The 11,617-nt window shown below is 34.2% G+C and overlaps 1 protein-coding gene and 1 non-coding gene across 3 annotated transcripts; one reads left to right on the plus strand and one right to left on the minus strand.

Annotated features, from left to right (window-relative positions):
- The first annotated feature begins 886 nt into the window (after positions 1–886).
- On the plus strand, positions 887–9,800 carry LOC117110058 (solute carrier family 43 member 3-like). Of its 2 annotated transcripts, none has more exons than XM_033252641.1 (9): positions 887–1,019; positions 2,005–2,379; positions 3,900–4,023; positions 4,563–4,655; positions 5,158–5,362; positions 5,660–5,857; positions 7,729–7,921; positions 8,985–9,108; positions 9,384–9,800. In XM_033252641.1, the coding sequence occupies exons 2-9, from the start codon at positions 2,024–2,026 to the stop codon at positions 9,537–9,539; spliced, it is 1,449 nt and encodes a 482-aa protein (XP_033108532.1). In that variant the 5' UTR covers positions 887–1,019; positions 2,005–2,023; the 3' UTR covers positions 9,540–9,800. The 2 variants fall into 2 exon arrangements, with proteins under 2 accessions (XP_033108532.1, XP_033108530.1); XM_033252639.1 differs by lacking the exon at positions 2,005–2,379 and adding an exon at positions 2,944–3,318 and having other exon boundaries at positions 915–1,019.
- Positions 9,801–11,168: 1,368 nt separating this feature from the next.
- On the minus strand, positions 11,169–11,360 carry LOC117110062. Its single transcript, XR_004445616.1, has one exon. It is a non-coding gene; the product is annotated as a U2 spliceosomal RNA (small nuclear RNA).
- Positions 11,361–11,617: the final 257 nt, after the last annotated feature.

Raw genomic sequence — 11,617 nt, forward strand, 5'->3', positions numbered from 1 at the left:
TTCGTAAATTTTTAATGGCCAATATTTGTAATAATTTTTCAGTCTCTCAATTCAGCTTATGCTGCAATAGATTGTTTTGTATGTGCGATTCTTTTTTGCAATAAATATACCTAAATATATATATAGTGTATTTTATGGTGCGGTAGTATTGTGTGCTTACAGTACTGTACTACAGGTTGTGCTATATAATTTTAAAGACATGTGCTGTTCATAAATCAAGAAAAATACTTCTGTGTAAGAGTAATAAATAATCGAGTTACATGAAAGGTTCAATATGTGAACAAAAACCAGGGTTTTATTTTAAGTATGTTTGTCAGCGCTGTCTACCGTAGCAAAATTAAAATGAACTCACAATGAATTCAAGTAAACAAAAAGAAGAATAATATAAACAATGACCAGACATCTTAAGAATCTGTCTCTTATTTTGTCCTAATTCAAAAGTGTCGCGTTTAATATGATACACAGTTTGACATTCATTTTAAAGTACAGGGTCTACTAATAAATAACTATACCACTAATGGAAATGTTTCTTCATATCAAAGCTAATATTGTGATTTATTGATTATGCATCGCGTATTACGCAATATATAAAATGTCCTAATGGGAACATTCTGGAACTTGACTTGATTTACCTTGATGTCGAAGCTACTGTAACTAATATTGTGATTTATTGATTATGCATCGCGTATTACGCAATATATAAAATGTCCTAATGGGAACATTCTGGAACTTGACTTGATTTACCTTGATGTCGAAGCTACTGTAAATCATTATTACTTTTTTTTGGTGGGGGGGGGGGGTTCACTTTTTAAAGCACCATGCAGGCATAAAGTTCACTTTTTAAAGTTCATGAACTTTTATCTATTTACTGCTCTCTTCATTTTCATGGCTCTACCGCCACCTAACGTAACGCGAGTACTCACTGTAGATTTGTGAAGATAAAATCAAAGAGATACGGCTTGTTGTCTCCATATGGTATTTCGGTGAATTTTGCCATTAAATATATATTAAGTGGTTAGGTATGTGTTTTAACTTATTTTGTTGACAAATCAGTTATCATACGGACGCACTTTTAGGCCATCCTACTCACACCCTAGCCTAGGCCTAGCTAGGCCTTAATAGTACGATACATAGTATCGTACTACTACTGGATACTACTGGATCTACTAAAACCTAGGTCTGGTTTAGGCTAAATGCCCAGCCTAAACTAAACTCGGCGTTTTACCTATGCTGTAGGCTTTGTCTGTACACAGGGGTTATAGCTTAGTTATATACTATAACAACTCCCTGGCCCTGGTCTGTATAGGGTGGGATTCATAAATAACAAAGTTTTTTGCTAAGACCTAACGAATGAAAGCTAAGACGTGGCCTAAGTCTAATGAATGTGCAGGTTTTTGTGGGCGAGCCAGATCCGTGTTGTTGACCATCCTTGATCGATGTCCAAAAACTCTTCATCATCATGGTTCACTAACGTTACACCTGGTTACACACGGTAACCTCGTTGTTATAAAATATAAAAAGGTGAAGCATATGTAGCTAGATAGCATTTTATTAAATTTTGGCGAGTTAGTCGTATGAGTGTCACCGACACTAAATATAATTTTATTCACATCAAACATGTAATAAATGTTCGTTGACCTTCGTGTGCCTAAGTGGCGTACATACTGTAGGAGTCTTGGGGGATGAAAGGGAGGTAAAAAGTTGAAGCTTGATAATACTTGTGTGTGATTTTTTTTTGCTTCAGACATTTTCAATCGGGTAAGATTGCCCTCCCCTCACCCCCCCCCCCACCCTCCCCCCCGGGGTGGAATATGGAGAATTATGTTGTTAATACCAATATAGTATACAAAATGTCATTAGCACCGGGCGACTTTTGAAGGTTCCAGGGTCATTCAAATAATTTTGTGAAAGCCGCATTCAAGGGACCCAGTCAACCCGGCTCAACTGATTCCGCCACAGCCTTTTCTCATATACTTTCATTTTTTCTTTGTTATCGTTGTGCAGTTGTTGATATCGATTTGCTATGAATTTGAGCTTAAACATCCGGAAGAAAGTAACATTTTTATGCAGTCTGACTGAATGCCTAATCTTTGGAGGACCTACATTTGGATGGGCATCACTGGTTTATGTACTGCGAGACAGAGGATATTTCAGTGACCTGTGTGCAAATGCTACATCAACACAATTATCTGATAGTGTAATCAATGGAAATGCTTCTGACGACTATCTAGAAAGTCGGCGCTATCCTACATGTGCTGAGCAAGATGCGTTTCTGCAGCTCGTGTTTATTGTTGGTGCATTCGGTATAAATTCATCGTCGCTTCTGTTCGGTCCTTTGTATGATAAATATGGATCGAGATTAACAAGAGTAATGAGCAGGTATTTTTAATTATTTTGTATAATAATAATTATTTTAATAATAATTTAATATTTCTGTTACATATTTTTGTTTCTTCGGTTGATATTTTTTACTGTTTTTTGTGTATCCGAGGAAACCAAATTTCAATTTTACTTGTTGTATTATTGACAATAAAATTACTTTGAACTTTAAACTTTGAGCATTCCTACGAGGTACTGCTGAGTCCTTTTGTATATTTGTATTCTTATGTTCATTTTAGTAAATTTGAATTGGTTTAAATAAATGATATGATATTAAGAAGAGTCTGACCAAACTCAGGTTCCTCCTTTGTTAAATGAATTATGTAATATTACGCAAATACCTTAGATAACATGAATATTTATCCTTATTTATATAATATTATGTTGTTAATACCAATATAGTATACAAAATGTCATTAGCACTGGGCGACTTTGAAGGTTCCAGGGTCATTCAAATAATTTTGTGAAAGCCGCATTCAAGGGGACCCAGTCAACCCAGCTCAACTGATTCCGCCACAGCCTTTTCTCATATACTTTCATTTTTTCTTTGTTATCGTTGTGCAGTTGTTGATATCGATTTGCTATGAATTTGAGCTTAAACATCCGGAAGAAAGTAACATTGTTATGCAGTCTCATTGAATGCCTAATCTTTGGAGGACCTACATTTGGATGGGCATCACTGGTTTATGTACTGCGAGACAGAGGATATTTCAGTGAACTGTGTGCAAATGCTACATCAACACAATTATCTGATAGTGTAATCAATGGAAATGCTTCTGATGACTCTCTAGAAAGTTGGCGCTATCCTACATGTGCAGAGCAAGATGCGTTTCTGCAGCTCGTGTTTATTGTTGGTGCATTCGGTATAAATTCATCGTCGCTTCTGTTCGGTCCTTTGTATGATAAATATGGATCGAGATTAACAAGAGTAATGAGCAGGTATTTTTAATTATTTTGTATAATAATTTAATTATTTTAATAATAATTTAATATTTCTGTTACATATTTTTGTTTCTTCGGTTGATATTTTTTACTGTTTTTTGTGTATCCGAGGAAACCAAATTTCAATTTTACTTGTTGTATTATTGACAATAAAATTACTTTGAACTTTAAACTTTGAGCATTCCTACGAGGTACTGCTGAGTCCTTTTGTATATTTGTATTCTTATGTTCGTTTTAGTAAATTTGAATTGGTTTAAATAAATGATATGATATTAAGAAGAGTCTGACCAAACTCAGGTTCCTCCTTTGTTAAATGAATTATGTAATATTACGCAAATACCTTAGATAACATGAATATTTATCCTTATTTATATAATATAAAATACATTTATTCAATTTAATGTTTTCTATTTTGCCAACAGTATTTCTATCAACCAAAATGTAGCCATTATAATTTACCAAATGCCATAGTTAAATAAATGAAATCTCTTTCGTTTTATTTACAATTATTACTATAAAATGTATTTATTTGATTGAATATGTATGAATAAATGTATCCTATATATTTTATTTGACAGTATTTTTATCATGACGGCATGCCTACTGTTTGCATTTAGTAGCCACTCTACAGCTTATCTCACATTCATAGCTTTACATCTTCTGGCGAGTGGGGGAATCCTACTGCTTATAACATCTTTCCAGGTAATTTTCTAGTTGCACAGTACAGTAGTTTGAAAAAATCTTTTGATGTTAAAAGACTGGAGTAGCTTGGTGGTTAAGATGCTTGCCTTTTACTTCCAGGGTCCCGGGTTCAAATCCTGTCAGTGTTCCACTCTCTAAACTTCATAATGAGATTTAGTTTGTGTAAAGCATTGTGTGTGTTATGTTTGTCTTGTGCAAGTGATTGTCACCTACAAGTAGGACAGTTATATATTTGCTTTTGACAATTCTTGGTGCATGTGTTGTGTGCCTAAATATATAAATAATAATAAATAGAGTATATAACACAAGGGTTCCACTTTGAAGGAGAAGTTTTTATCTTTGTAGTTTTTTGTATCTTAAACGATTTTTAATAAAAATAAAACAAAATGTACAGTATGACAATCGTTAGTTGGTTGGTTGTATTAATGTCATGCTATTCACATGAAAGCAACTATTAGAACAAATAACAAGTAAATTTCCTGTTACTCTGTACAGATTTGCAATTATCTGTATATAATGTATAATGATTATTTGCCTAGGTTGGGAATTTATTTGGTAGCTATCGCTCAACAGTTATGACAATTCATAGTGGTGCTTTTGGATCTTCTGCGATTGTCATGCTTTTTGTAAAGGTAATTAAATATTTTTTCTATTCATGTTTCGTCATTGCCACTGAGTAACATGGTTGCAAATATAGCTTTTGGCTAGAAGTGTGGATTTTAATTTTATGATTTTTAACCTTAAACTTTATGATTGGACAAACAAGTACCTTGTTATAAGCATTCTATTGTTCCTTAATGTCTCTGATTTACATCAGAGAACCTGGGAACCATGGGCTGGCTACCTAAGACCCCCAAGTTGCATTCAGGGGAAGGCCTTTGATAGGAATAAGGGGCAGATTCCCCTAACGCATCCTGGGATGTTAATGGTGAATTTCCTTACAATTTTTATTGTATTCAATTTTGGTTTATAGAGTGGGGGTTCACTCTAAAAATGAGTTCAGTCGCAAGACAGAAACCCCTGGTTACAGACATGCGGGTTGTGAATACTGTATTTCTGAAATAGTTTCAGAAATCTGCATCTCAATGTGAAATGCTTTAACAAAAATTTATCATATCAATGATTTCTTCCTAGATTGCTTACACTGAGGGTGTGTCAATGATGTCGTGCTTTATTTTTCTAGCAGGCATTTCTTTGATTTTCAACGTCAACACCTTCATTTTGCTACCAAAATACAAGATTCCTTGGCCGCTGCCAGAGAATTGGGGAAAGTCAGTTACGGTGTCTGAACGTTTGCCCATCGAAGATACCCAGGAAATGGAACTTGTTCAGTCAAATAGTTAAGTCTATGCTTTCTTAATATAATATTTAAATTTCAATTTTAATAACAGTGGTATATTTTATGTTTATAATTTATTGTAGTACCAAAATCCATGTGATGAGGTTTAGCGGAATGGACCAGTATTAATTATTCTCATGATCTTAAAAACAGTGGTATATTTTATGTTTATAATTTATTCTCGTACCAAAATCCATGTGATTAGGTTTAGCGGAATCGACCATTATTAATTATTCTCATGATTTTAATAACAGTGGTATATTTTATGTTTATAATTTATTGTTCTACCTTCTGTAGGTGCTGTGACTAATAATGGTACAGTCCAAACAGTGTCATGGATGGATGTTGAATATCCCAGCCTTCTCAGCTGCCTTAAGTCTCTAATGTTTTTATTATTTTTGATGTGGTTTTCAATTCTTCAGCTTACACATTTCTTCTATATTGGAACATTTAATCCTCGATTACAATTTCTTACAGATGATGATAAAGATACAAGTAAGATTTTGACACTTTTACTTAATTTACATTTTTTATATTCACTAAAAATGGAGAAAAATTTTTGTTTTAACCAGTCCAGTTCCCCATGATTACTGATCAAGTGATCAAGGGCGGATGAACTCCTCAGAGCCAACGGCCAAGCCATGCTCACTGAATAGAACTAGTTAAGTTCTTTGTAAGGTTACAGTATTCATTTTCATCTTAAGTGCATACATGTCCCCACAATATGCGCTCTATAAGTCGACCATTATTATTATTATTATTATTAATTATTGATGCTTAATAACATAACATCCGAAATGTGAATTGCTTATTTTTAAGCAAGTTATGAGCTTTTGATTAGGAATTTGTCCAAGAAGTGGTTTTCTTCTTCAGTGGCGTAACATACTTGAGGCCATGGCTAAGGTCTCTTCAGGCCCTACTATCCTGAGGGGTTGGTATTGGCAAAAGCCCCACCTGCTTCTGCGTTTTAGATATTTAAAGTCCTGCTCAGTACATATATTGGTGAATTACTGGTAGTGATCACATAAAATAAAAAAATTAAAAATTTAATAGTGTGAATAAAGATTAAAGGATTTTTCGTAATAAAAATTGATTTGTTTCAATATGTTGTCAATGGAAGTTATTTTCATTGTATTAATTAAATGTTTGAAATTTAATATACCTTTAAAATTTAATATATATATATATATATATATATATATATATATTCTATGTATACATATGTATACATAATTATAATATAAATCAAGATAGCCGTTAACACTCTTAAATTATATCTAAATCATCAAAGAAAGCGGCTCTAGGATATAGCTTATGGGGAGGGGGGGCTAAGATGTCCGACTGGGGGCTAAGTATTTATGGGTGTAACTATAGCGCGCAGCGTTATCTGAGGGCTGAAGGCCGGAGCCGGGAGTGGGTGTGGGAGGGGAGTGTTCCCTCATCCCAAAACGAGATTAAAAAAAAAAAATTATGACTTCTAGGTGGCCGGAAAATGCTGGGATGGGAAAACTAGGCCTATTTTTTTTTTTTTTTTTTTAGTCCGACTGCCCGACGAGCTTTGGCCGATGGGGGGCTTGACCAGACCCCCCTCCCACTGGCGCTGCGCCGCCACCACTGTTTGAGGTTAAAGCCAGGCTCTGGAATGGAAAAAAAAATTGGTGTCTGATGTGCTGTACAACTGAATTTTCTAAGACACAGTTAATGAGATGCATATTTTTGAATATATACAAATTAGAGGCAAAAGGTGTAAAATGGGTGGTTATAATAATGCCCGAAGGTTTTTGTCAAATATACTGTTTGTGTCTTGGAAAAATCAGTTGTACAACATATCGAAATAACTTTTCGTCTGGAGTCTGCCTTTAAAGTTAAACGGTTTTCAGTTCATTGTGCGCTGTGCTTGGGCTCACTCTCTTAACTTACTCCCTTAATTAGCCCAGGAGAATAAGGCTTGTCCAGACTAGCATGTATCAAATGCAGCTCCAATGTTTCTCGGCACAAATGCACATTATGGCTATCCCCCTATTGTCTCATTCTTACGCTTGTGAAAAAGTTGTATCACACCAAAGCCTGACTACCGTGATATGGTATAGGCACAGTAGCATTGCTTGTGTAACGCGTATGAATTACGTTAGGATGTGATGCTGAATGTAATGATTCCTGCTCTGAATGTACTGAGCCTACGCAACTGAAGCCCTTGTTCACACTATAAAATTTTGTTTGACAAAAGCAAGCCTAAATATAGTCATGATGACATCACATTATTACCATATATAGGCACATCATGACTATGTATGGAAGTACAAGTTTTTTTGTCAAAGACAATTTGATATGGACAGAGCTTTAGAAACATTGATGTCTTTTAATAGGACCAGACAAGCGTACATCACTAGATGATCTCCAGGACTTTATACTCGGAATTCTGCTCGCAAACTTTGTCACAGCAGCATTCAACGTCACCATGATGATACCGGTATTACCACTTCAATTCCTGACGTTCTTCTTGCAAGTGATGGGACGTGCATTCATTTATGGCTGTCTGGCCACATTCATATCAACGACGTAAGTTAGTTCCAAGAATACTATTACAGTAACATTTCCCAATTACGAACATCTGATTTATGAACTCAAGATTTTACGAACCAAATTTGTGGCGATGACGTCAGTACAAACAATCGTTTTTCACTACAAAAAATTGTTACATCATTCAATAGAGAAAAATTACATTCCAAAAAATAGAAACTCCATCCATTTGCAAGGCTGTCTGGCCACATTCATATCAACGACGTAAGTTAGCTCCAAGAATACTATTACAGTAACATTTCCCAATTACGAACCTCTGATTTATGAACTCAAGATTTTACGAACCAAATTTGTGGCGATGACGTCATTACGAACAATCGTTTTTCACTACAAAAAATTGTTACATCATTCAATAGAGAAAAATTCAAACCTATAAAGTGATATAAAATTATGTTTCAAGTAAGAAATTTCAATCGTTTTCAGTCGAAATATGTCATATTTGAGCTGTGCACGCTTGTTCAGGCATACTGTACAGCAACTTTCACTTTTTGATCATTGGGGGCTCTATTCACATGGATTCGCGATCTTTATGAAAAGAATAATAACACTCGTTTTGGGCATTATATGGTCATGTTTTCATTCGGAAATCACTTCAAATGAATACTTTACAGTGAGCACAGGTAATTTTGGCGTCTGTAAAATATTATTTTGTTGCAGAAAACTGTAAAATCCAAGTCACATTTCATAACAAAATTTTCCTCCCATCGCAAGGCTTAGGGCCAACCTAGCCCTGTACTTTGTGGCATAGGCTCCCCTATGAAAACTTGCTTCCCCCATTCACCCCACCATATTGAAAATGTAGCAAAAAAGTTCAAGTAGATAAAAATCACCCCATATCACCTTATTTTGCCAGCTAGCACCCCTCATTTAATTCACATTTGTTCTTTCCTCTCCCCCCCCCCCCCAAAGACTACTATCTACTAGATATGCCACTGAACATGCCATGCTACTCTGGAGTGAATTGAGTACACACTTTAAAAATGTGTGGAACAATTAATTTTTTTCAGTGAGTTAATCTGTGTCTTTTCTTTCTTGTATTCAGATTTCCTGGTAGATACTTTGGGTCCGTGTATGGTACAATATCTATCCTAGCAGCCTGTATAGCACTCTTCCAGTATCCACTGCTTAAGTTAGTTCAAGGGCCATTTGATAATAATTCATTTTATGTAAGTTGTAAACATTTTCATGAACGATATTAGGAAATATGTATATAATTTAACATTGTAACCAACCTATTCAGGGTACACAATTTTTTATGGGATGCTTTTTTTTTAGTCCCGAAGGTGTCTCTTTAATAGGGGTTCTACTGTATGTAATATAATAATAATCGCATTGTACCATCTGATATTTATCATCGTCACCAGAACCACCATGAAATTAATATAAGTATTCTGTGAAATGGATAATAAACATCAGGTTTCATCTATTTTTTCCAATTTAGGTGGATCTTTTTCTCCTAATTTTGAATGTATGTACCCTTACTCAGCCACTGTACGTTTACTACTTTGTATCCAAGAAAAAGCGTTTTACCCTCACAACGGAATATCAACCAACATTTGCTGATAGTGCAAGTGAGGCAGATCTAAATGAGAATTAGTTGGATCGTCTGAAGTGTAATCAGTGGCAGATTTGGGGAAGCCTGCCCGGGTAATTGTAAATTTTTTGTAATAAAAAAAAATAATGCATAAAAAAATAAATTGTAATCAAATTTTAGTCTGAGAGTGCCATTTTACTGGATCCACCTGGTTTTTTTTTTGGGTTTAGATGAATTTAAAATTTTTTTATGGCAGTGAGTGAACTAACAGTGTAAAATTTAAATATATTTTTAATAAAAATTGTTATTATGAGCCGGGGAAAAGATGAGTTTATTTAATGCCATTTTCTCACTTCATTACGATTTTATTTTGAAAGGCGCTCAACAAATATCCTTACATTACCATTACATTCCAAAAAATAGAAACTCCTTTCATTTGCAAGGTGCTAGTCTTTCAACTATGGCTGCATGTTATTTGTTAATTTAGGATTTGTATATGCCTCTTTCATTGTTTTGAAGGGGCTATGTCTATGTCGTAATACTGAAAAAATAAGTGCAATTTTGAATGCTTTAAAAAAAGTGTACTTAATAATTTGTACCTATTCATGTACATTATAATTAAATGTATTACTCATTCCTACTATGGAAATGCAGTATAAAAAACATGTGCCAAAAGAATTATGATAGTAACATACACCATTGCATTGCAGTGTTGTTAATAATGGGTGGATTTTTATAGAGTACCACAGTCGTGTCGTCACGATGCCAGGTGGCACTCTCTGTTGTCAACAGAAGTTGGTTACCATTCATTACGCCTGAATGACTTCATAGACTTTCTGGAATAGGCATTTTAAAATCTTATATTTTACCATCAAAATGTACTGAAAACACAAAAGCTTGCATTATATTAGTATTCCAACACACATTAAATCATCAATTAAAATTTACAAAGAAAAAGTAAGATACAACATCTTGAAAATTACGTCAGAAATTTTGATCAGTGGTTTGTCAGTGAAGAAAATGGCATCAGGTTGCGTGCTTTTTGCAACGATAGCAACGGAGTAGTATCACATGGTATCGTGACGTAACACTGTAGTACTCTATATTAGCTACCATCTGCATTAGATATTGGCAATTTTAATATTTATGTGCTGTTGATAGTAAAACATATTGTATTAGCACAGTGATTTTGTTAATTATGAAAATGAAGGTATTGGAAAGTTTTTATATAATGATGTAGTTGAGAAGTTAATATTTTACTATCTTAGTTTATAATTCATTTAGACCAATTCTGTAGAATTGAAAAGGGTATCTAAACATATTAAGAAGATAATGTTTTACTATGTTAGTATTTGAAATTTTACAAATATGGTTGAAGAAGATTTGAATAATTATATTTAAATATATTTATTCAATAAATTCAGTGGGTGAGTAATGAAGTATAAGTAAGGATGATGTAAAAACTTACGGATAGCTTGCTTCCATGTAAGTGACGATATGTCGATCATGGGCATAGTGGAGTTGGTTCCAATGAATCTTTACACCTTCGGTGGTGGCGGTAGTCATAGAGTATATAGTGGGTTATATATTCTTTCTGGTAGTGTATACAGTGTATTTTCAAATAAATATTAAATGCATGTACAGTATTAGAATGATAATTGAATTCTGCTTTTGTTTGATTATTTCCTCCGAAGAGGATGGGCCGATCCTGGAGGTACTGCAATACCAGGCCAACCCGTGGCCAGGACGGAGCAAGCTCCTATTCCATGGCCTAATTTCAAAAATCAGTTTAATATAGAAGCTACTCAATGAGCAGCGTTTCAGATATTAAGCTGAAAAGAACAGATACTACACATGATCTTAGCCAAAAGGCCGAGAAGCGATACCGATTTTTGGTAGCCTTAGTATATATACTGAATTTAATACTAATATTGTATCGGTGTTGAATAGTTGATTTTCTTCAATTAGCATAAATTGTAAAAAAATACAAATATACTACTATACATTATTATTAATTGCACTATAAATAGTGATTTAACGGTTCACTGAGTGAATTTACTTATGACACGCACTGCGAAAGTTTATTTTAGAATTTATATTGTTAGAATATTCATTAGCTTCACGCATGAATAATTTTGTTT

This window comes from Anneissia japonica, unplaced genomic scaffold (genome assembly GCF_011630105.1).
Source record: "Anneissia japonica isolate Jap-2015-1 unplaced genomic scaffold, ASM1163010v1 scaffold287799_len804019_cov200, whole genome shotgun sequence".
NCBI lineage: Eukaryota > Metazoa > Echinodermata > Crinoidea > Comatulida > Comatulidae > Anneissia > Anneissia japonica.